Below are 26,761 nucleotides of genomic sequence, written 5' to 3'. Positions count from 1 at the left end.
TTAAGATAAAAGTGAGCTGTTTTGAAGCATCTTTTCATCTGCCCCTGCTTTATAATCTATTGTGGGCTCAGCCACGTCGCTTTTCAATCTTTCCAAAAGTTGTCCCGCTGACCCTGAAATGTCAAACGGTTATAAGGGTCTGAATCCAAAATTGATTACTTCATAGGTTCTCACAATAGCGAGCTGTATGCTTGCGCTTTTTTTGTTGTTGTTACATAAAAAAAGAAGAAGAAGTCTGCCATAAACTAGAAGAATGAAGAGAGGGCAGACAGTGAGCATGACACTTTCGGAGATAGCAAGGAGCAGCTCTTTGACATGAAATGAAATCAAAACCTAAAGTTTCAGCCTCTACGAAGTGCTGCGGAAATACAAATGTCCAGTAGGCGCCCATGGAATACAAGTTGCACTCTCTGGATTTCTCAGCTGCACAGGCTCATTTTCCTCTCTGATGTTTCAGTCTTGGTTCACCAGTTATCCCACCCACTACCTGCTGCTCAGATTCAAATGTAGGAGTCCTGTTGGATCAGGTCCAGCATCCCGTTCTCACAGTGACCACCCAGATGCCTATCATAAGCCCACGATACCACAACATACACGTAACTGGCTGTAAAGTAACATAACACTTACCACCTGGCCCAGGGCGGGGCCTAACAGGCCTCACTAGGACAGTTGCTGTTACTGCTGGTGGGGCACAGAGTGTTTTTAAAATGTTTTTAAAAATTTCTTTTGAATTTTTTGTATGTGGGGGGTGGGGGTGGGGTGGATGTTTGGTTGGGCTTGGGAAATTTTTTTGATTTTGTTGTTTTTGTAATTTTTACAGTTTTTGTTTGTAATGTTTTATTGGTTTTGTTTGTTTATTTGTTTGTTTAAGGTGTTCTTAAGGGGAGGGGTCAGGGCTGCCGGGGAGTGGGCCCCAGCCCACAAAATGGCTGGGGCATGTTCCACAGGGGGGGATGCACTGGGACAACCGATCTCAGTGATCACGGGTAGGAGGAGGAGTTACGCTAAGACTAGACCATGTCATTACAGAGGGGGCAGGTTTAGTCGTTGTCTGAGGACTATTCCTGCCTCCGGGTCTGGTCCTGACCGGATGGATACTAAAATCAGCAAGGGATACCCACATGACCTGAAGGTGTTGCTGTGCAATGCCAGGTCAATGATTCATAAGACCACTGCCATCCATGACTTGATCATGGATGGAGGATTTGACCTGGCATGTGTAACAGAGACTTGGTTGGATGAAGCAGATGGGCCTGTCCTTGCCGCTGCTTGTCCACCAGGTTTCTCTTATGCACAGCAACCCAGGTCATGTGGGTGGGGAGGGGGGGTTGTAGTGATTTTTAGGAAGTCATTAGTTTGCACCAGGCGTCCTATTGGGAAGACCCAGTTTTCCGAGTGCATGTTCTGGAAGTTGGGCAATAGGGGCAGTACAGGATTCCTTTTGGTGTACCGACCTCCCCGCTGCACCAAGGATTCCCTGCCCGAGCTGCTTCAGGTCATGGCGGATGTTCTCCTGGAGACACCTAGCTTGGTCATCCTAGGGGATTTTAACATCCATGCCGACACGACCTTACAAGGGGTCGCTCGGGACTTCGTGGAAAGCATGGCCTCCATGGGGCTGTCCCTGAATAAGTCTGGCCCAACCCATAGTTGCGGACATGCCTTGGACCTGGTGTTTACCTCTATGGATGTTGGTGATCTGACACTAAGTAAAAGCGAAACGAAAGAAGTGCCATGGTCAGATCACTTCCTGGTGCAACTGGACTTCTCTGCGACCCATCCCCTCTGCAGGGAGGTGGGACCAATTTGGATGGTCTGCCCCCGCCACTTAATGGATCCAAATGGTTTCCAGAGAGTGGTAGGGGATGCTTTATCCCATGTTGATGGCCTTTCAGCTGATTCCCTGGTGGCCCGCTGGAATGTGGAGTTAACCAGGGCTATTGACTGTTTGGCTCCGAAGCGCCCTCTCCGATTGCATGGAGCCCGGACAGCCCCGTGGTTTTCCACGGATCTGAGGGCAATGAAACAATCGTTGAGACAGCTAGAGCGCCGGTGGTGGATAACTCATTCCGAATCTGACCGGACACAGGTTAGAGCTCAACGTCGAGCCTACCAAATGGCGATAGCGACGGTGAAGAAGAACTTCTTCACCGCCTCTATTGCATCTGCAGAAAACAGCAGCAGGAGACTTTTTCAGGTGGTTCACAATTTAGCGGAACCACCTGCAACATTGGGGCCCAGTACGGGCCACATGTTCTCCTGCAATGATTTTGCAAAGTTTTTTGCAGATAAAATCGCTCAGATTCGGGAAGAAGTAGACTCCACCGTGGGAGCAGGGCCAGGGTGGGAGAGTGCTAGAGTCCTGTCTAGTCAAGTTGTGTGGGATCAATTCCAATCTGTTACCTCCAAGGATGTGGACAGGCTGCTTGGACGAGTGAAGCAAACCACCTGTCTCCTGGATCCTTGCCCATCCTGGCTTATAAAAGCTAGCCAGGAAGGACTGGGTGATGGGCTTCGTGGGGTGGTGAATGCTTCCCTCCGTGAGGGAGCCTTCCCAGACCCGCTGAAAGAGGCGGTTATTAAACCGCTTCTTAAAAAACCATCTTTAGATGCGGCCACAATGGCCAACTATCGCCCAGTCTCAAATCTTCCATTCTTGGGCAAGGTGATTGAGTGAGTGGTTGCTGAACAACTCCAGGCACGCCTGGAAGAAGCGGACCATTTGGATTCCTTCCAGTCGGGATTCAGGCCTCATCATGGGACTGAAACTGCCTTGGTCGCACTGGTTGATGATGTCCGGCGGGCTAGGGACAAAGGTGAGAGCTGTTTCCTAGTTCTGCTGGATCTCTCAGTGGCGTTTGATACCATCGACCATAACATCCTTCTGGACCGTCTTGAGGGGCTGGGAGCTGGGGGCACTGTCATACAGTGGTTCCGCTCCTTCCTCCTGGGCCGTGTTCAGAAAGTGGTGGTGGGGGATGAGTGTTCAGACCCCTGGGCTCTCACTTGTGGGGTGCCTCAGGGTTCTGTCCTCTTCCCCATGCTTTTCAACATTTACATGCAGCCGCTGGGAGAGATCATCAGGAGGTTTGGGCTGGGTGTTCATCAGCATGCAGATGATACCCAGCTCTACCTCTCTTTTAAATCAGAACCAGTGAAGGCGGTGAAGGTCCTGTATAAGTGTCTGGAGGCAATTGGAGGATGGATGGCGGCTAACAGATTGAGGTTGAATCCTGACAAGACAGAAGTACTGTTTTTGGGGGACAGGAGGCGGGCAGGTGTGGAGGATTCCCTGGTCCTGAATGGGGTAACTGTGCCCCTAAAGGACCAGGTGCGCAGCCTGGGAGTCATTTTGGACTCACAGCTGTCCATGGAGGCACAGGTCAAATCTGTGTCCAGGGCAGCTGTTTACCAGCTCCATCTGGTATGTAGGCTGAGACCCTATCTGCCTGCGGACTGTCTCGCCAGAGTGGTGCATGCTCTGGTTATCTCCCGCTTGGACTACTGCAATGCGCTCTACGTGGGGCTACCTTTGAAGGTGACTCGGAAACTACAACTAATCCAGAATGCGGCAGCTAGACTGGTGACTGGGGGCGGCCGCCGAGACCATATAACACCGGTCTTGAAAGACCTACATTGGCTCCCAGTACATTTCCGAGCACAATTCAAAGTGTTGGTGCTGACCTTTAAAGCCCTAAATGGCCTCAGTCCAGTATATCTGAAGGAGCGTCTCCACCCCCATCATTCTGCATGGACGCTGAGGTCCAGCGCCGAGGGCCTTCTGGCGGTTCCCTCATTGCGAGAAGCAAAGCTACAGGGAACCAGGCAGAGGGCCTTCTCGGTAGTGGCGCCCGCCCTGTTGAATGCCCTTCCAGCAGATGTCAAAGCGATAAACAACTACCTGACATTCAGAAGACATCTTAAGGCAGCCCTGTTCAGGGAAGTTTTTAACGTGTGATATTTTAGTGTATTTTTGGTTTCTATGGAAGCCGCCCAGAGTGGCTGGGGAGGCCCAGCCAGATGGGCAGGGTATAAATAATAAATTATTATTATTATTAACATTATATATAATAAAACTGTAATCTTATTGTCATATCAAAAAATTGCAAAGCACTGTTCCTGACGGCAACAACATATCATATTACTATTAACCTTCTATATGTTTTTATTGTTGTAAAGTCCAAGGATAGTCAAGTCCAAAGATTGTTAAGTCCAACGATTACAACATATAGTTCCTGTTGGCAATGCCATTTCATACTGATATCTTCCTTCTGCATCATCCTATGTCTTACAAGTGTAACAAACGAACTTGCCTTCTACATAGTCTTATGTCTTAAGAGTGTAACAAACAGAACTACTTAGTAACAATAAGGCAGCTGATGATAGACCAGTTCTCAGAATACACCCTTGTCTCTGACTGGCAACTTCTGTGTTCCTGTGGACTATTTCAGCTGAAAAAACCTACTGAAAAATCTCCTGGAAACCTTGTCGCTGAAGAAGCCCAATGGGCAAAACAAGGGTGCAGAAGGAAGATATCAGTATGCAATGGTATTGCCGACAGGTTGTTGTAATCTTTGGACTTGACATCTTTGGACATCTTTGGACTTATTGCCATCAGGAACAGTGCTTTGATATGACGATTAGATTACAGTTTTATTATACATAACGTTATGTTACTTTACAGCCAGTTACGTGTGTGTTGTGGTGTTCTGAACATGATTACGTAATGAGGCAATTATGGCATGTGTTGACCTATCATAAGCCCACAGGCAGGACCTGAGCACAAGAGCTCTCCCCATTTGTGATTCCCATTACCGGGAAGAAAGAGGCATGTTACCTCTGACATAGTCAACCATGGCTAGTAGCCACCCATAATCCTCCCAAAATAATACCATAAACTCAATAGCATATACATAAGAATAACCTGGTGGATCAGGTGAATGACCTCTGACTGTGGTAGAACAGTCAACATGACTAATACTCACTGTCAGCCTCATCATCCATGAATTTGTCTAATCCTCTTTTAAAGCCATCTGAGCTGGTGGTGATCATTGTGTCTTGTGGAGAGTGAATTTAACTGTGTGCAGTCTGAAGAACTACTTTTTTCGGTCCCGAATCTCCCAATATTCAGCTTCATTAGATGAGCCCACTTATTGCAGGATGAGAGAAGAGGGGAGAACTTCTTCCACACCAGGCATAAATCCATATACGTCTACTCATTCCCCCCCTGAACTAAAAAGGCACATGATATGAAAAAAAATAATAATAATTATATCCTTGTCCAAGGGTGGTTCCCAATGGCTGACAATTCACGTTAATGAAAGGACAGAACAAAACATTTATATTTTAAATAACTTTTCTCCAAGGCAAACTGATATTTATTGTGTCCCAAAGGTCCAGTGAAGAGTATGCTTCTCTCTGTGGTGGAAAATACCAGGTTTCATGATCACACGGATGAGGGGTGGGGTGGAATTTGGTTCGCTTTGCATCAGGGGCCATCCTGATTAGAACACCCTGAAACAACACGAGCCAAAATGCAGCTGTCCTTCAAAATTTGCACTTCCCTGAATTTTGTGATACAGCTGTCCAAGCAAAAGTTGTGTGCAAGAATTATTGTGTGCCTATATTGCAGAAAGTGTGACTAAAAATGCAGATGCTGTATTGCTTAAAATGCCATTGAAAAATGCATTGTGTTAGGGCAGGTTGCTTTCAATAGGTGAAAGTGATGGATTTTGTCCATCCCCACTGCACAGGCAGTGTGTGACCTGTTCCACCACACTGGGTATTGAGCCTAGGTGACACCACAGGGCATCACAACTATGGCATACTGAATTGAGCAGAAGGGAAGGTGAGAGGTGTGGGGCGCCAAATCTTGGCCTTGCACAAGGTGCCACTGAAATTTGAAAGCCCAAAGTCCAAACCGTGCCCGCTTAAGTCCTGTTTCCAGAATATTTCAGCATGAAGACTGGTGAACTTGTGGCAATTTTAACACTAGTCAGATTACAGTGTAGTAATTGTGGCTCCTGTCTTAGGAGAAATAGTCTAAGAGAGCCTCTGTACCATTGACATTTTAGCGTTTGTATACTTGATGAACCTATCTCCCCTCGCCTCCACAGGAGTATGGTGGTCGTAAATGCTGCAGCTGGGCTGCACAATTTCAACGAGGGCAGCTTGATTCCTTAATGAACCTTGCTATGAAATACTACCTTGTTGAACCTCACCGGATGCTTCAGGAAGCCCCATATAGAGCTGGGTTTACACAGCACCCAGAGCTGTTTCAGAATCATTGCATTCAGGTCTGTCCCTACCATTGGGCAGAATGAGGCAAGTGCCTCAGGCGGCATATCCTGAGAGGCACCCAGAGTGGCAGTAATACAGCGGAGCAAAGCTTTGGTGTCACATAGCCCGCCCTGCAGTCCCTAAGGTAGCCTGTTGCTGCACAGGATGCGGCGCCTTGGCAGTCTCCAAGCAAACTTCAGCTCCTAGTTCTATTGGCTTTTGTACATGGAATTGGGATGTGTGGTGGGGAAAATACAACTCCTTCTAAAACACATTGGACACCACTCACCTGGGCAGATGAAGCACCCACTAATGGTGCCTGCATCTTGTCTGGACTGATATGTCAATATGCTGTGTTTAGATTGCTGTTTCCAGCTATTAGCCCATCACAAATGCTATAATCTACATGTTTATTCTCTGTAGTAAGTACGTGATCTCGCCGAATTCCAGTAATTACAAGTGCTTCATCCTTTTCTTTAGCCAACCAGTAATATAAATACGTTTAATTAGCTAACACCCCTTGCCAATTACAGCATCTGAGGAAAGCAGGGCTGAGATTGTTGGTCCTAATTATTTTAATATTCTGGAGAACCACTTTAACATAACAAGATAATTACCCATGGATAAGAGTTTACGAGAGCTACAGCCCTTCTCTTTGTTTTTCAACAGGACCTGCCTGACCCTTGTTAAATTTCCAAACACATTCTCATTTTAAGATTAAAAATGGTAATTTGGGCAAAATCATCAAAGCACCACATACTAGCCTGGAAGTAATAACAATATGCAATCTCTACCCTACAGGAAAATAAATCTGCTCTACATTACATGTAATTAAGTTCTATAGCAGAATCCACAGAAATCTTTTTCCCTTCTTTCTAGAATATTTCCTCTCCTCTAATCCTTCTTATCTCAGAGATTATGCACGTTTGTTTTCAGATTGTGACATATATTGTAGCATATATTTAATAGTAGTTTTTTATTGTTTAAAACCATTATGGGGTCTTTGGCAAAATAAAATAAATGTATCAGCTGAAGAGCAATCTGTTATGTATGTATTTATAGACTTGCCCCAGATTTATTCCACTTTTTTTTATTCACCCTCCATCAATCAAGTGATTCCACTATGGGGTACATCAAATAAAACATCAAGCTAACAATAAAATTCCAGTAAAAGCATCAAAACAATATGAAAACAATCAGTATAACAACCCACTAACTAACACAAGTCAATCATTTAATACATCACTTCTGACTTATTGACAATCATCCTGTGTAGTTATTTTATACTGCCCGTGGTTTTGTGGTTGTAATTCTTTTGATGCTGTTGTTCAATTATAGTGAATTATGATATATTTTTTTTGTATTTTGTAGGACCATTTGGTGGAGGGCAGTTAATAAACATGTTAAGCAAACTAATAAGTCAAATCACTAAGGGCGCTCTGGGAGGGAGGGCAAGATATAGAACCATAGAATTGTAGAGTTGAATGGAACCACAAGCGTCATCCAGTCCAACTGCTGCAATGCAGGAATATTTCGCCCAAAGTTGAGCTCAAACCCTCAACCCTGAGATTAAGAGTCTCATGATCTATTGACTGAGCTATCCCTGCTTGAGATATAAGAAGCATAGCTAAAGGGGTGACATTTTAGCTGGTGCTGAAAGAAAGATAGAAAAAACAATGCTGGTGTGAGCCGGATTTCAAGAGTGAGGCAATCCAAAACCAGGAGCCACCACTGAGAAGACCCTTTCATGATGTGTAGAGGTACAAACCTCGGTGACAAACCAAAGAGAAATCTGGTGCAACAAAGGGTCAGCCAGCCAGTTCTGCTGACCTCCGATGGGATGAGAAGGTGGTTACAGAAGGATATTGAGGATGCTTGGGATTAATTGCCTCAGTGGCAGGCTATGTAGTAAGAGGACATAGTAGCCTTAGCAGGGGGTGTCCTATGATGGGAAGTGTGTCAGCCTGAAGGTTCACCAGGTGTCGTTGCTCACAAAAGTTAACATGGCATTCTGGAACCCCAATGGGAGGAACCCCTGACATTAGGTTATTTTCAGTGCTATTTTTCTGGAAAAAGAGGTGCCGGAACTCACAATGAACATCTCCCTTGTTCTCTTGTAATGGTAATCGCGCCTATCTGAGAGGTGCCGGAACTGAGTTCCAGCGAATTCTGGCTGAAAAAAAGCCCTGCTTACGTCTTCTATGTTCACATTGTGCAGAAATGCAACACATAGTGAAACACACCAGTTATAAACTTGCTCTTCCTCCAAAGCATTCAGAGCGTCCAGCATAGTTGCCCTCCTTTTATTTCGCAACAGTTCCATGCAGTAGGTTAAGCTTAGAGGCTCAGAGGAAGAAGGATATGGTCAGAAAGAGTGGCTGGCCCAAGATCACCCAGCGAACTTTGTGGTTGCATGAAGATTCAAACCTGGGTTTCCCTGGTCCTAGTACTGGTCAGAGCACTCAAAGGAAATGTAGCTATGTAACGGTGAATAACAATGCTAGCAAAAATAAAAATAAAAATAAAAAGCCGAATCCTTGCTGATTGTGCCAAGGGGAACGAAAAGAAGGAAAGCAAGGAAAGGAGAACATTTAATTGTAAAATCCTGGGGAGGCAACAATAGCAACTGAATTGAATTTTAAAAACAAAAAAGCGAAGGAGAAGCATGCATAATTGCTGGCAAGCCAAGCCAGTTTAGCGGCATGATGCCTGACAATCGCTCTCAGAAGTGGCCAATGTTTCACTTCGTATTATACAGAGTTGTTAGCCCATAGAGAAAGCGAAAGAAGCGAGCAAGCTGTGCTAGCCCCAGAAGGCCACTCAATTTTTTCCCTATGATCCTATTACGGGGATCCAGTTAACATCTAGAATGGAACCGCAGGGCTACGCTGACGGGCGTGGGGTCTTCCACTGCTCGGAAAGCAATTAACGTCTTTGTTTGCTTTGCGACTTGGTGCCAGGAGCAACAGAGGAGAGACCAATTTCCATGATACGGAAATCCCATTTAAGGGGAGCTCCTGCCAATGTTCATTACGTTCACATTCCAAGTCCAAATGTGGGGCTTTATCCCTGTGTTAAAGCATGGGGGGAGGCGGGGGAGAAATAATTTAGCTCAGCAACTGCAGTTCCGCCTACCTTTTAAAATAGTTTACAAGTAAGCTTTCCAGTTGTGACGAAATCAAACCCTCTAAAGCAGGGGTAGGCAACCTAAGGCCCGGAGGCCGGATGCGGCCCAATCGCCTTCTCAATTTTGCCCACGGATGGTCCAGGAATCAGCGTGTTTTTACCTGAGTAGAATGTGTCCTTTTATTTAAAATGCATCTCTGGGTGATTTGTGGGGCATAGGTATTCATTCATATATATATAGGTAAAGGTAAAGGGACCCCTGACCATTAGGTCCAGTTGTAGCCGACTCTGGGGTTGCAGCACTCATCTCGCTTTATTGGCCGAGGGAGCCGGCGTACAGCTTCCAGGTCATGTGGCCAGCATGACTAAGCCGCTTCTGGCGAACCAGAGCAGTGCACGGAAACACCGTTTACCTTCCCGCTGGAGTGGTACCTATTTATCTACTTGCACTTTGACATGCTTTCGAACTACTAGGTTGGCAGGAGCAGGGACCGAGCAACAGGAGCTCACCCCGTCACGGGGATTTGAACCGCCAACCTTCTGACTGGCAAGTCCTAGGCTCTGTGATTTAACCCACAGCACCACCCGCGTTCCATATATATATATATATATATATATATATATATATATATATATTTCAAAATATAGTCCGGCCCAGCACATGGTCTGAGGGACAGTGGACTGGCCCACAGCTGACCCCTGCTCCAAAGGATAAAGCCATTGTTGCAAAAAAAGAGAACAGGGGGAAAAGGCATAGGATGCAGCTAAATGAACATTATCAAAGGTCACTGAGCCTATCTTATATGTCAGCTGTGGATCTTTGCAATGGCTTTAGCAAAGTCAATATTTGTTTGGAACGCTCCTTAGGCTTCCTGCCTTGCTTCTGTCAAGGTCGAACTCTGAAAACTCTGCAGGGCTTGGAAGGGGATTTGGTGGGGAGATGGTTCTTTATTGGCAATTGTTTTAAGCCCCTTTGCTTGAGGCGTAGAGGATATACACACATATAATGCCACTGTACTACATTTCACTGATTTCTTCCAATACATTCGACCCAGTCTCCTTGGACTAGCACAAAACCTTCCGTCTTTATTCATGTGCCATTGCTAAAATACAGCCAGGGAAGAAGAAGAAGCCCCAAGTGCCAAGGCTGAGATTTTTTACATTTTTGTTTTGTCACAGCCATTTAACAAATGCAACAGGGTAACTAAGAAGGAAGAAGGGAAGACAATGTGACTTTTTTCAAAAAAAAAAAAAATGCCAAAAACCATATATCTGAAATAACCTTTGTCAGGTTTTGTTTTGTTTTTACTTCTAGGCTGACAATAAGCACAGTGTGTGTGTGTGGAAATCACAGATTGGCATATGGAAGCTGGGACTGGCCTTTGTTTTCTAAACAGCAGAAAGGTCAGAGTGAATGTAGAAGAACAAGAAGAAGAAAAAACCATTGTTTGGATGTAGCCTAGGGGAAGAAGAGAATGCTATACTCCAGCATCTGATGTAGGAGGAGGGGACATGAAGATGCCCATTCATTATTCACAAAGTGCACAAGACACTCTGGGTTTGAAATAGTGATCAAGCCATCCGTTGGGTGCCATGTTTTGCTGCAGTGCAATCTTCTGAAAGCATCTTCAGTCACACAGATTTATCTGCAAGTCTTAAAAAAAATATTTGGATGTGTACGGCTGCACATTTCTGAAGCCATACTCTCAAACTACTGAAGGCACACTCACAATTCTTTAAAAGAAATAGTCCTGAAAACTTCATCTTTCTCTGAATTTAATGTATTGTTTCATTCTCCTTCTATTCACAGAATTGTAGAGTTGGAAGGGTCCCCAGAGGGTCATCTAGTCCAACCCCCTGCAAGGCAGGAATATTTTGCCCAACGTGGTGCTCGAACCCACGACCCTGAGATTAAAAGTCTTGTGCTCTACCAACTGCATTATGATGCTTATTAGTTGTCCTTATTTTCTGTACAGTGGTACCTCGGGTTAAGAACTTAATTCGTTCTGGAGGTCCGTTCTTAACCTGAAACTGTTCTTAACCTGAGGTACCACTTTAGCTAATGGGGCCTCTCGCTGCCACCGCGCGATTTCTGTTCTCATCCTGAGGTAAAGTTGTTAACCTGAGGTAATATTTCTGGGTTAGCGGAGTCTGTAACCTGAAGCGTCTGTAGCCCAAGGTATCACTGTATTTTCCATGATCCCTGACAGATATTTTCTATCATTTCCCCAAACAGTGTGAACTGAGGCTCATGTGATGGAGCCAGATAACTGAAGCTGCTACTTGAATTGTGTGGGGAGTGGATTAACAATGAGCATTTAGACCAGGGGTGGTGAATATTTGGACCACAACTCCCATCAAGCTCCAAAATCAACGACATGAAGAGAGCTGTGAAGTCCGCCATCAACAGACCATGCCAAATTTGTATTATGCGACACCATCACAGTAAACCAGAGGATGTAGAATTTTCAGGCCAAAACGGCATTGGCCGCAGTGCAGTACAGAATTTGCCGCCAAAGAATCAGCAGTATCTAAGAGTTCTCAATAACATAACATAAAATAAATACGGAGGGCTTGCACTATGAGCATCATAGTCTGAGACTGTGGCCTAGCCTGATACACTACCATAGATGGCATTTGCTCAGCTCCAGAACCCTTTCTACGTGCATATAGGATTTTCAACATCAGCCTCTGTAGTGGCCAGGCAATATGTGATAACTACACTGGCCAGAGACTAGGACTGTGTTACTCAGGACACTGGACTGGATGATCCAGCAAGGCTCTTATGTTGTTGCACTAGGCTTTCTGCTTATGTTTGGTCAACCAAATAATCCTTTCCGACGCCATCTTTTTCTGTCCTGAATCTTCCCACATTCTGCTTCATTGAATGTTTTCTAGCACTGCTACACTCTCCCTGGCAAATCATCACATGGTTTGGTTGGGTGGAGGGGTTCCTACTTTGAGCCCCACCCCTCTCTCTGAAGGGAGTGCCCAGGGACTCTGAAATCCCCTACTTCATCCTTCTGGTTTCTTATGCTACCTAACCTCCACTCCTGTAGGAAACCCAAACAACCCACCCACCCACCCCCTATGTTCATCTTACTTTAGGCTTTTTCCTACATTCTGTTATTTATTGCCGATATTGCTCTGCCTATTGAGGATTCAAAGTCTCAGAATTACATCTAACAAAGAAAGCACTAGGAACACAGTCTACAGCCCCGGGGTAGAACCCAGCTGTTCTGATGAAGGATGATAATAATAATAATAATAAAATCCATCATCGTATGAGGCTGTTCTATGATCTCCCATTTATTCCTCGTTTCATAAGAATGATGCAGACTTGGCCCCTCTTGCCTGAAACTTTAATTACTAGAGCACTATCTTTCATTATTTTCCTTTCTCTGTGGAATCTGCCCAAGACGTTACATTGTGAAGATCATCCCTCCCCCCCTCCGCCACCCATCTCCATTCCAGAAGAGAAGATATCCTCTCTCTGTCACAGATAATAGCAAATATTCCAGCACAGTATTGGAAGGTGAAACTATCTGGCGTTGTTTTGTCAGGAACTATTGTCCAGAGTTTCACAGTGAAAGTTGGGAAACTTTTATCTTAGAAATACCACTAAGACCTGAAATTATCCACGTTTTGGTTTGATCTCGGAGGTCGTCCACCAAGGGTATCTATTAGTTCTCTTATTCAGTTACTTTCCCAGGGATTGTTCCTTTGTCGACATGCCTCCTTAGAGAGCAATTTCTTCTCTCTTTTGAAAAAACGATATATGGTCTCATCTGGGACAGAACAAATTTTACACAGCTTTGGAAATCAACCCCACCCCCATTCCACCCAAAGCCAACACAGTGAGAAGCACTCTTGAATTCCGGGGTGCAGTTGTGCAATTTGCTTGTGCAATTGTGACACAGAGGAAGGGAAGACCTCCAAGCGAACTGAGGGAACAGAAATCTGTAGCTTATTGCATGTGCGCAGTACTTTTTACAAGCTTAAGAAATAATAATAAAAAAATAGAACAATGGAGGATTCCTAATGCATCAGTTCCACCTCAAAAACAAAACCAGGCAATCCAGAACTTCGAAATGCAGGCAAAGAATTATTTCTTTGGGAAGCATCCCTAAAACAATTGATGTTTGGCTGTGCTTTGCTATCCTGAGGCTGCAGCTAATGATTATATGACCGCCAGGATGTGGCGTTTCACCAACTCTGCAAAGAGAGCTTCCATTTTACTCCCAAAGCACCCGGACGCTTAAAACAACGAATATACAGAGAAATATTGGCCCTGAGAGAGTTTGGTGGCGCATTATCATTTCATGTAGGTTTGGTCTGTTAATCAAACTGTCAGTAATGTCAAAAGCAGGAGGTTGTTGCTTCTTCAAATGAAGAGAAATTGGAGCTCTCTCAAAACGGTACATTTTCCAGTGGATACGCTTTCCAAAAAGTAATTATTTCAGTTTCCTGAAAGATTACCGATTACATCATGCAATGGAGGGGGGATTCTAAGAGAAGGTCTTTTTTTAAAAAAAGGGGGGGGAGAATAGAAATCTTCCTCATCTATCTGCAATTTTTGTGCAAACTTGTTACCATGAAAAATGACAAATTTGCCATCTGATCAAAATGTTAACAAGGTAAGTGTCAGGGAGATGGATCACTGACTGTCACCACCAGCTAGAACATGAGGATACATTGATATTTCTCAATATATTCACTGCTTCCCCAATGTTCACTAACAGCATTTCCACTGTGAGTATAATAAATCACACACCAACAACAGACAGGATGGGCTCTCTGTTATATGATAGATTTCTTGTAATGGTGCTATCTGCAAGGTGGAAAACAATTGTTAATGATCTATGGAAAATCCTAATCAACTCCCATTTGCCGTAATGTGGTAGATGAAACCAAAATGTGAAATCTATATAGTTCTTTAGCAGAACCCTACATTCGTAGAGGAGTAAATGATCCGTGGGTCACGGAAAGAGAAGAGACCGTTAATGGTGTGGCGTGGATGCAATTATTAAATTATACACCGCTGAAGAAGGGAGAGGGTGATCACTGATACAGGATAATGCTAATAAAAGATCTCGTTGAGTTCATTGATTCTCATTTCCCTTCTCATTCATTTTTCATTGATTGCAATCCTTTAACAAGCCCTGATGTATCAAACGCTATAGAGAGGTGGAAAAATCAAAGACAAAGCAGCCATGTTGAGCTACCAAGCAGGTTGAGATGATGGTGGGCTCACGTTTGGGACTCTCCCTCAAACCCTTATAACCAGACACTTCTGGGAACCTGAGTGGAAGTGAACCATGACAGAACATACCAGATCCAAGGCTGACATTTCCAGGATCTAAAGGATCATGAGGCAACCGTCGCCTCCCCAGTCTGACTTTGAGAATCACCCTCACGTCAGGAGGACATTGCCAGAGCCTCTGCAACTCACGATACATCGGGTCCTCCCTTAAAGAGGGCATGTATTGCGGTGAGACCTGGACAACCGATACCCTGTGTTGTGGGTGGGTTCAATTGGTTAGCCACAACACCCGATTGGTAGGTCCCTTGAAGCTGGGTACAATCTGGCCAATGGGACACAGTCTAAATGGTTTGAGGGACCTATTTATGCCCGTGCACGTGACCCAGAACTTCCTCTTTTGGTGCGTGCATTCAGAACACCTGCCCACCTCTCCTTACTTTTAGGGCTTGTTGCGCTTGACCTTGCTATGCCGTCGTGTGTCGTCTGTTGTTGGGACAGGGGCATGGCAGGAATTTTCCCCACTTGACTGATTGGCTGTTGCCATTTGGGTTTTGCCTGCCACATAGCAAATTGTCACAACTTGTAAGGTTGCAGATAGGCTCTGGTTCAGGTGATAGGGATGGGAGAACGGGAAGGGTATTCTGTTAAAGGAATCCAGGGACTCAATGGTTTGGTCAACCCCTGAGAGGGGGTTGTGCCCATGCCTGAGTCCAGGGGGACATTTGGGTGCTAGAGTTAGCCCGGTCCCGGCTTTCCACTTATCCAGGTGTTCACCCTTGGCTGACCTATGCTGGTGCCCTGGGTCAGCGCTACCTGCATGGCAGGGAGCTAGTCGAACCAGAGCCTATGCAACCATTCACTTTCTGTAATCAATGAAGCTGTGGCCTAAATTCTGCCAAAAACCAAACCAAAAATTTGAGTCAAGTGTAAATTTATTTAGGGGGGAGGTTTCTGGGTCTGAACACGCAAATAGATCTACAACAACAGCAACAATAAAGTGACAAACCTGATGCATGGGTGTATCACACACTGAGGCCACCCCCTAAGTCAGTGACAAAATCAACAGAAATAAATGGTGTTCCATAATCTACAGTTCCTGGAATGAAGGCACTGTGAAGGTTGAATATAAATATGCAGTGACTGTTTTAAATAAACTCCTACAGCTTATTGTAAAGAAGGGTTTCTTGCCTGTGTAAGTCACAGCATATGAGGTACATGACTTTCACACACCTTGGGACGGCCTAATTTGGGATTACTTCCATATGGACAGCATCATGTGTCATGAGCCCCCTGTGAGTCTGGAAATGCCATGCAAGTATAAGAACGAAGCCATCAAGGTCGCTTGGAGCTAGGGTCTGTACAACACATTGTTCACATTGGAGAGCCAGTGTGCTGTAGTGGTTAAGAGCGGTGGACTCGTAATCTGGGGAACCGGGTTTGCGTCTCCGCTCCTCCACATGCAGCTGCTGGGTGACCTTGGGCCAGTCACCCTTCTCTGAAGTCTCTCAGCCCCACTCACCTCACAGAGTGTTTGTTGTGGGGGAGGAAGGGAAAGGAGAATGTTAGCCGCTTTGAGACTCCTTAAAGGGAGTGAAAGGCGGGATATCAAATCCAAACTCTTCTTCTTCTTCTTCTTCTCCCTAACAAGCAGGGTGATGAGTAATTGAGTTTGAGCAACCTCCAGGGTGGCGCTCGGTGGAGAGAACTCAACTTGGCATGGCGTTTCCTTTAATTGCATCCCTTTAATGAGTAACTTCACCTTTCCCTTCTACCACAGCAGAAAGCAAATTGACTTCTTAGGACCGAGTGACAGTAATGAACATGCAATACTGGTGGCGTTGGGGAGATGTGCCAAGGAATCATACAGGGAGGAGCTAAGATAAGTGTCAGAAGCTGCAGGAGGTTGCAAGCCTAATTTTTTGATGTTCACTTAAGGAGTTCTTAAAGGAGAGCCTTACTGGGAAGCTTGTGGGGGGAAGGGGTGATGGTAGGAAGAAGTTAGATTAGAAGCCCATTGATGCTCTTCATACAAAGCAGCAGCAGCAACATCCAGACATCTTAGGCAAGCAGTGAGAGTTAGAAAAACTGAATCAGTACAACATTTAATGTACAATCCACCCAAAGCATCTATTTCTGGGAGCCAGTGTAAAATAGTGGTTAGAGTGCTGGACTAAGAACTCGAAGATCAGGGTGTGAATCCCCACTCAGCCTTGAGGCCCACAGAGTGAGTCCCTGCCAGTCCCTGCCTCTCACTTGAACGTCCCTCACAGAGTTGTTGCGATGATAAAATGGAGAGAGGGAGAAGGGTGTGCGCCACCTTGAGTTCTTTGGGCAAATGGTGGGATATAAATTTAATAATAAAATCAGTACATTAAGCATCCACTTAAAGCCAACACAGCAGTTTGACTTCACCCCCAGAGATGCATTCCATCGTCTCTCAAGACAGACAGATGCCAACCAAAGCTTTGCAATTAAAATCGATGGGGCCTGTGAGGGTTTTACAATGGGTGGAGCGTACTAGAGATGGGCCCAGAGCCTTAAGCTCACTTGGAAATGAATTTGGCCACCTCGCAGCACACAATTTCTTTCTTTTTTTTAAAAAAAATATTTTTTATTAGGAATTTCAACATAACCATTTATCAGACATACATCATCTTCCTCCCCCCCCCCTCAAAGGAATGCCTCAAAGGGTTGAAAAGAATGCCTGAAGGGCCTAACAAATCCTCTTACTTCCTTGCTGCTCTGTCTCCACCCCAAGAGACAGAGAGAAATCACACTGGGGACCAGGATGTGGTAGTAGAGACAGCTCCTTCAAAGAGGAGGCCCTTGTGCCCCTCTCTTCTTCCCCTGAGTATGGGGTTCAAACCCCATGAAAGAACTCAATACAGAGCAAGTGCTTTCCTCATACATATGTTTTTGGACTCCAACTCCCATCAGCCCCAACCAGCATGGCCCAACAGCCAAGGATGATGAGAACTGTAGTCCAACAACAGCTAGAGGGCAGCCATGTTGGCTACCCTTCTTCTACCTTAGCCCTAACTAAAAAGTTTGAAGAGCTTGGAAAGGTTTTCAAAGCTGGCTTTTTGTGGGAAGTTTTGGTTCCGGAGACAGCAAAGAACTCTGAAATCGCACAAAGCATTGGCTTCTGACATGCACAAAAGCAGCTGGACTGCCACAAAGACCCTGTGTCCCACTTTCAGGTTCAGATATCAGATAAGAAAGCAAAAAGTGATATTTAGACTATGTGAACTTAAATGAATCAAATCCAAACAAACGACCGCCACTGCCACCTGGACAGGCTGAGCTTCAAACAACTACTGGCAGTGATATATTTTTTTTAAGTTCTGTGTTTCATCTTTATATTGAGAGAATGAGAGAGCAAGAGAGCTGGACATAACCAGCAATTAATTAAGGTGATGCCAGCATTCAAAGAAAGCGAAAGCCGCTTGTTCACTTTTGAAATCATTCAGATCTGTATAAACTGGATATTAATCCGTCTCTGGAGGACAAGTTCTGTTTTCTAAATAATATGCAAAATGCACAAGCAGTTGAGCTGGTCTGTTAAACCAGCCTATCCCCAACTTGGTGTTCTGTAGATCAGTGATTCCCAATTAGCTAAGTCCTGTGGATCCCTTGTTTTTTCAAAAGCCAAGCCATGAAGCCCCTACTTTTGAAAAGTTTGATATCTCTAAGGTAGTTTCTGTTTTGTGAATGGTGTCACAGACCGCCTGGGTGAGTTATTGGAAACCACTGCTCCTGAAGGTTTGGACTACAACTTCCATAATGATTCACTGTTGGCCAAGCTGGCGGGGGACACTTCTGAAAAGTGCCAAATTGGGGGAGGTGGCATTAAACAAATTCCATAGATAGAGACCAAAGCAATGCCTTTCTCAGAACCAGGAAAAGGGGGGAGGGATCATGATGTAGAGTGCAAGTTTTTGAATTTACTCTTCTTCAGGCTAGATTTAAAACAAACAAAAACAAAGCAGAAATGGGGAACAGGGGAAAAAATTGTAGGGGGGAAATGTTGCTGGGCAGATAGCCAGAAAAGAAAGTCTTCTCAGCACAGACCCTCCAATTGTCCCTATTTTCCAGGAATGTCCCTGATTTAGAGAAGCCATCCCGGTTTTTGATTTGATCCCAGAATGAATCATAGAATTATAGAGTTGGAAGAGACCACAAGGGCCATTGAGTCCAACCCCCTGGCAAGCAGGAAACACCATCAGAGCACTCCTGACATATGGTTGTCAAGCCTCTGCTTAAAGACCTCCAAAGAAGGAGACTCCATTACACTCCTTGGCAGCAAATTCCACTGTCGAACAGCTCTTACTGTCAGGAAGTTCTTCCTAATGTTTAGGTGGAATCTTCTTTCTTGTAGTTTGGATCCATTGCTCCGTGTCCGCTTCTCTGAAGCAGCAGAAAACAACCTTTCTCCCTCCTCTATGTGACACAGTACTCCAGGTGAGGTCTGACCAGAGCAGAATACAGTGGCACTATTACTTCCCTTGATCTAGATGCTATACTCCTATTGATGCAGCCCAGAATTGCATTGGCTTTTTTAGCTGCCGCGTCACACTGTTGGCTCATGTCAAGTTTGTGGTCAACCAAGACTCCTAGATCCTTTTCACATGTACTGCTCTCAAGCCAGGTGTCACCCATCTTGTATTTGTGCCTCTCATTTTTTTTTTGCCCAAGTGTAATACTTTACATTTCTCCCTGTTAAAATTCATCTTGTTTGTTTTGGCCCGGTTCTCTAATCTGCCAAGGTTGTTTTGAAGTGTGATCCTGTCCTCTGGGGTGTTAGCCACCCCTCCCAGTTTGGTGTCATCTGCAAATTTGATCAGGATGCCCTTGAGTCCATCATCCAAGTCGTTGATAAAGATGTTGAATAAGACCGGGCCCAAGACAGAACCCTGTGGCACCCCACTAATCACTCTTCTCCAGGATGAAGAGGAACCACTGATGAGCACCCTTTGGGTTCGGTCAGTCAGCCAGTTACAAATCCACTGAGTGGTAGCCTAGTCAAGACCGCGTTTTACCAGCTTCTTTACAAGAATATCATGGGGCACCTTGTCAAATGCCTTGCTGAAATCAAGGTAGGCTACATCCACTGAGTTCCCTTCATCTACCAAGGTTGTATTCTGTCAAAAAACGAGATCAGGTTAGTCTGACATGACTTATTTGTCAGAAATCCATGCTGACTATTGGTGATCACAGCATTCCTTTCTAGGTGCTCACAGACTGTTTGCTTATTGATCTACTCCAGATTCTTCCCTGGTATTGATGTCAGACTGACTGGGCGGTAATTATTTGGGTCCTCTCTTTTCCTCTTTTTGAAAATAGGGACAACATTTGCCCTCCTCCAGTCTGCCGGGACTTCGCCTGTTCTCCAGGAATTTTCAAAGATGACTGCCAGTGGTTCTGAGATCACACCTGCCAGTTCTTTTAATACTCTTGGATGCAGTTCATCTGGCCCTGGAGACTTGAATACATCTAAACTAGCCAAGTATTCTTGTACTATCTCCTTAGTTATTCTGGGCTGTGTTTCCTCTGCTGAATCATTTGCTCCAAATTCTTCAGGTCGGGCATTGTTTTCTTTATCGGAAAAGACTGAGGCAAAGAAGGCATTGAGGAGTTCAGCCCTTTCTGTGTCCCCTGTTTGCATTTCATCAGCTTCTCCTCTGAGTGACCCCACTGTTTCTTTGTTCTTCCTTTTGCTACGAACATACCCATAAAAGCCTTTTTTGTTGCTTTTAACCTCTCTGGCAAGCCTGAGTTCATTCTGTGCTTTAGCTTTTCTGACTTTGTGTCTACACGCTTTGTGTCTACTGGCTATTTGTTTGAATTCCTCTTTGGTGGTTTCCCCCCTTTTCCATTTTTTGTACACATCCTTTTTTAATCTTAACTCAGTTAAAAGTTCTTTAGATAGCCACCCTGGCTTCTTTAGGCACCTTCCATGTTTCCGTCTCATTGGTATTGCCTGAAGTTGTGCTTTTACTATCTCCCTCTTAACAAACTCCCAGCCATCATGAACTCCCTTTCCTTTTAGTATTACTGTCCATGGGATCTCACCCAGCACTTCCCTAAGTTTTATGAAGTCGGCTTTCTTAAAGTCAAGAAATTGAGTCCTAGTATGCTTGGCTGCTCCTTTCCGCTGTATAGTAAACTTCAGAAGAGCATGATCACTCGCGCCTAATGATCCTTCCACTTCTACCCCACTAACCAGGTCATCAACATTGGTTAGGACCAGATCTAAAATGGCTGTTCCTCTTGTTGCTTCTCCCACTTTCTGGACAATGAAGTTGTCTGCAAGGCCAGTGAGGAATCTGTTTGATCTTATGCTCTTGGCTGAGTTTGACATCCAACAAATATCCGGGTAATTGAAGTCCCCCATTACTACTATCTCCCTTCCTTTTGCATGCTTGGCCATCTGTTCCAGGAAGGCATCATCTATGTCCTCCGTTTGGCTTGGGGATCTATAGTAAACTCCCACAATGAGTTCACTGTTATTCTTCTCTCCCTTAATTTTGACCCAGATGCTCTCACTTTGGCTTTGAGGTTCTAAATCTTGGATCTCTTCACAGGTATACACATCCCTGACATATAACGCCTCTGCTCCTCCTTTCTTGTCTGGTCTGTTTCTCTGAAATAGATTGTATCCCTCCATTATTACATTCCAATCGTGGGACTTATCCCACCAGGTTTCAGTGGTGCCTATTATGTCATATTTAGTTTGCTGTACCAAGAGCTCAAGCTCATCTTGTTTATTTCCCATGCTTTGCGCATTAGTGTACAGACACTGAAGTCCATTAATCATTCCCCTGTGTCTCTTATTTAAGGATTTTTTCCTCCCACCACTAGGTCTGCGTGCTGAATGTCCCACTTTCCCTCACAATGTCCCTATTTTCACTGGAGAAATGTTGGAGGCTATGGAATTATCTGACCCCCAAGCCGTCTGAAGGCAACCCTGTATAGGGAAGCTTTCTAAATGTTTAATGTTTTAGTATGTTTTTATATATGTTAGAAGCTTCCCAGAGAGGCTTGGGCAACCCAGTAAAATGTGTGGGGTATAAATAGTAAAATTATAATTATGGAATGGGGAGTCCTTATTTTCATGTTGGACGGTATGTCAACAGTGGCTTCTCATTTATGGAATGCCTCATCCAGAGAGGCCACATCCACATCATACATCAAAAGCACCACTTTCATGACTTCACCCAAAGCATCCTGGGAACTGTAGCTTGTTAAGGTTGCTGGGAGTTGTCCAGAGACCCCTATTCCTTTCACAGAGAGACAATTTCCAGAGTTCCTTGGGAAGAAAGGCTGATTCCTGTGAACTGTCGCTCTGTGCTGGGAAATGGGGTCTCTGGACAAATCTCAGCTTCCCAGCATGCTTTGGGGGAGCCATGGCTGTTAAAGTGGTATAATAGTGATTTAAATGTGGTCTAGGTACTTATTTCTGTGTCAAAGGCCTTTTGACTCCCATAGGACTTTTAATCTGATCCGTTGCATCTGTTTTACTCCGTGGATATTTTAGGCTCTGAATTTAAGTTGATACCGTTTTTGTTTTCTCCCTGTTTTATATTGATTTTTTAAAAGCTGCTTTTAAGAATTGTATTTTGCATTCTCTAGTTTTTATTATTTTTATCGAATGCTGTACATCACTCAGAGAACATTAGGTGTTGAGTGAGTAATACATACAGTACAGTAAATAAGTAAACAATAAATGGAAGCCCTCGTCAGCAGTTTATAACAATCTTAAGGGGGGCGTGTTTTGCAGACTTAAATAGGTTAGACTGTGCCAGGTGCAATAAATAACAGAATGCAGCAATGCATGTTGGGACAAAGGTTGCCTCCAGACTATCAGTGTTATGTGAGAGAGATTCAAGTGCATACCAGAAATTTTGGTTTGCAGAGTTAAAGTGGATTAAATTGCTGTTGTGCAATAAATTCACACACACACACAAAGATTTTCTGCAGTTAGGAAGGTGGTGGAGAAATTGCACTATAACTGTGGGATACACAATTAATTAATGGGAAGATGTAGAACCACTGTAGAAGCAAATCAGGATGAATGCAGGATGATGTCTGTTCATTGTTGTATGACTGTGCCACAAACAATTCAGAGCAAATACAGTGGAACCTCGGTTGTCGAACGTAATCCGTTCCAGAAGACCGTTCAACTTCTGAAACGTTCAACAACCAAGGCACAATGGGCAGTCAGAAAGTTCCATTGTGAAAAATGGAGAAACGTACCTCGGAAGCCGTTCGACTTCCAAGGTGCATTCGAAAATGGAAGCATTCACTTTCGGCTTGTCAGCATTTGAAAGCCAAAACGTTCAACTTCCGAAGCGTTCTACAACCGAAGTTCCACCGTACTCTATAAAGACTGGGCATATAGACTTCGACTTAAGATCTGTGCAAGCAAATTTGGATAAATACAGTAGTAGCTCTAGTTACGAACTTAATTTGTTCCGGAGGTCTGTTCTTAACCTGAAACTGTTCTTAACCTGAGGAACCACTTTAGCTAATGGGGCCTGCCACTGCCGCGCGATTTCTGTTCTCATCCTGAGGTAAAGTTCTTAACCCGAGGTACTACTTCCAGGTTAGCGGAGTCTGTAACCCAAAGTGTTTGTAACCTGAGGTGTTTGTAACCTGAGGTACCACTGTACTCAATAAATAGGTCATCCAGAGGAGTCGAAACAAGTAATAGCCACTTTCTCTTAGTGGACACTGCTTCTTCAACCCAGCATGCTTTGCTGCAGGCATATATCTATATCGTTTCTTCTTCAAATTCTTCCTCAGGAGCCTTGCACACTTCCTTCCCTCCATTCCCTGTTTTGAGCTGCCAAGGCTTTGGAATTCACAGGTTCCAAGGAGCTTGGAAATCCAGTATATCATCCAGAGAGAGAGAACATTTCCAGAAGACTTCTCCTATCACATCCTCAAGATTATTACCCCAATTTAGGAGTGTGTGTGTGTGCCTGTGTGAGTCCTCTTTACATACAAGAGAAATGCCGCCTGGTAAATGAGAAGGGTTCAGAACAGTGGGCGGGCGACTGCCTAGCAGATTTCCACATCATCAGGAGGGAAATAGACTCTTTAAAAGCCAGTTGTGTCTGTGCACAACAATGAAGCTTTATGTCTATATAAACTGACAAGTCAAATTGTACTCCCGAGCCCAATTCCCAGCATCATCACCATTTTGCTGTGATAGCTTGCCTCCTGCCTCTGCTGTCTAATGGCTGTGGCTGCCAAGAAGGGGTAGTCAGTATGATTAAAATAAGCATTAAGAGACTCGCTTGGTAATTAGCTTCTCTCTTGTTCTCCTTTTTCTGTTTCTCTCGCGCACACCCCTTAAGTACAGCTGCGGTCTGGAAGAGGCCAACAGATTACTTAGCACACTGATGATGTACAAAAACTACATGGCATTTAGGGCCACACCCACCATAACTCTTCATGGGTTCACCTTTGAACTGGAAGGGAAAAGCTGGGGCCCTCCAGAGGTTGTTGGACTCCAACTCCCATCAGCCCCGTCAGAATGGCCAGTGGTCAGGGGATGATGGGAGTTGGAGTCCAACAACGTCTTGGTGGCTACAGAAACCCTGACTCTGCCTTCAATAATATATTGTTGCACACACACCCCAATCTCTGAGCTGTGCGAGAGAGGCGCTAACCCAGGATTCCTTTTGGGAATGAGGCCCAGTGAACACTGTGGTGTCTTTAGGATATATGGTTTATTTACACCTGAGCATACAACCTGAGCATACAACGGAGGGGTTCCAAGCACTGACACTCCAAAAGGATCTTGTTTCTCCCATAGCCACAGCCTTGGATTACTCAACAGATCTCAAACATTGTGCTCTGTCTCTCCGGGTTTCCAATTTGCTGCTTTACTTCTAGGTCACATCATTCCTAATCTCTAACCTCTCTAATCTATTCTCTGGCTTTTAATCCTTTGTCCCCTTAATGTTCCATCACATAGGGTCTCACCTCAACACAGGAGGTTAGCCTGGTTTAATTAGCTGTTAACACTTGCCGGATCCTGGGAATAGAGAGACCTGCTAGCCAGTTTAACAACCCAAGCCTTGATTAAACTCTAACATTTGCTGGATCCAGGGATTGTGGAAGTCTGGCACCCACAAAGTCCAGCATCCTGTTTCTAATGCTGCCCAGTCTAATGCTTCTGGAAGGCCAAAAAACAACACAAAAAGGTATGAAGGCAGTGGGGGACAGCACCCACTGGGACTGGGGTGGGTGGGTACAGAAGACAGGGAGACCAACAATCAATGATAAGCAGAGCTCAGTTTCCTCCATGCTGAACTCTACAAGGACAACTGTCAGGTGCCAGGACCATGTCAGCAATAACTCACACAGCTTCATTGAAGTTAGCTCTTTATTAAAAAAATAATAAAAAAGACAGCTCAGGAGGCAAGGTCTAGAGAGCACAGCAACTCTTCCCAGTAGAACTTGTCCCTAAGAGGGGACTGAAGGTCCTTAACTTCCCACAGCTCTCTAAGGCTCCTCCTCCCCCAGTTCCTTCCTAAGCAATCTGAGGCTCCTTTGTCTTGCCTGCCTTTGCTCCACCCTCTTCATACCTCTTTGGGTTCTGGGAGATCGAGGGGATGGGGGAGAGGGCTGCTGGTCACAGCAGGACAGGGAGACAGCCTGGCTTCTTCACCAGCCTGACTCATCTCTGCCTCTTGGATTCCCTCCTCTCCAGCCTTCACTTCTGATTGATTCTGGTCTGCTCTATGTCCCAGCACCGCCCTGCTCACTAAACTCTGTTACCTCTTCAGTTTCTGACACCTCCTCTTCTTAGTCTACTCCCTCTTCTCCCTCATTGCCATCCAACCTCCAATCCCGGGGCTTTGAGCCTTCTTCCCTTTCCCCCCTCCCCAGTGGGTGCCTCCCACCCCTCTTCTGCACCCAGCCAGTCCATGACAAACTCTGTGACTAAGGAGCAGGAATAGGAATAGCACAATAGGCACTGCCCCTCCCTGGACTGGCTGTAAATACGAAGGCAGGCAGGTCGGAGACCGGCTGGGGGCAGAGCAGGGTTTTGTGGGGTGGTTCAACATTTACCCTTCCACTCATATGAAGGCAACTGCCTTTCCATGTGATTTTATCCTGAGCATTTTGCATTCTATAGTAGCATTCTGTCTCTGAGCGTGGCTATCTCATCTTTGGCATGAGTAATGTACCCTGCCCTCCACAAGGACATCCTTCTAGGGATGCTGGCCAAATGGTTGTTAGGACATCCCATTCACATCAACCGTGAGTTGATTTTACTGCCGCTGGGAGGCTGTGATCAGGTGAAATCAATGAAATGATCCTATATAATGCTGGGGGAGGGGAGGGGAATATTGTAACAAAAACAGTGTATGCCTTATGCATCTATAGTCAGTGCCCACTGCACCGTGTAATAAATATATTGGGATCGGAAACATTAAAATGATATACCACTGATTTGGTAATGCCAATTTATAACACCAATGCAAATATATATAAAAAAATCAAAATAAAAATCAAACAAACTGTAGCTAAAATATCTTTCCCTGATACAGTCAATCCAAACACATTTTGACCAAAAGCAGACCCTCCAAGTGTCCCTATTTTCCAGGGACATCCCTGATTTAGAAAAGCTGTCCCGGTTTCTGATTTGATCCCAGAATGTCCTACTTTTCCTTAGGATGTCCCTATTTTCACTGGAGAAATGTTGGAGGGTATGGCATTATCCGACCTCCGAACCATCTGAAGCCAATCCTGTATAGGGGAGGTTTTTTTAAAAATGTTTGATGTTTTATTATGTTTTTACATATGTTGGAATCCGCCCAGAGTGGCTGGGCAACTCAGGAAGATGTGTGGGGTATAAATAGTAAAATTGTCACTATGGAATGGGACGTGCCTATTTTCAGCGGAGAAATGTTAGAGGGTATGCAAAATGTCATCTTCAGTGGCCACTTATGTACGAATCCATACACACATATGCTCTTTGACATATACACAAATTGCAAATTCAAAAATATTTCGAACCATTAGATTTCACTATTTAAAACAACTGCATAAACCAGAAGTAACAATACCCAGTCG

The 26,761-nt window shown here is 44.7% G+C and overlaps 2 protein-coding genes across 5 annotated transcripts in view; one reads left to right on the top strand and one right to left on the bottom strand.

Annotated features, from left to right (window-relative positions):
* FHIT (fragile histidine triad diadenosine triphosphatase) overlaps positions 1 to 26,761 on the bottom strand; it is a 1,061,423-nt gene that overhangs the window by 113,656 nt on the left and 921,006 nt on the right. The gene's annotated exons all lie outside the window — the stretch shown is intronic.
* Positions 1,473 to 26,761, top strand: part of LOC307208816 (uncharacterized protein) — a 481,810-nt gene continuing 456,521 nt past the window's right edge. Inside the window, exon 1 of the mRNA XM_079963800.1 lies at positions 1,473 to 2,920. Within this exon, the coding sequence (XP_079819926.1) occupies positions 1,499 to 2,677 (1,179 nt within the window). The 5' untranslated portion in view covers positions 1,473 to 1,498 and the 3' untranslated portion in view covers positions 2,678 to 2,920. The remainder of the gene's footprint in view (positions 2,921 to 26,761) is intronic.

The sequence above is a fragment of the Podarcis cretensis genome, assembly GCF_951804945.1.
Source record: "Podarcis cretensis genome assembly, chromosome: 2".
Lineage (NCBI taxonomy): Eukaryota > Metazoa > Chordata > Lepidosauria > Squamata > Lacertidae > Podarcis > Podarcis cretensis.
Note: the sequence above shows the minus strand (reverse complement) of the source record. Positions and strands in the feature narration are given on the sequence as shown.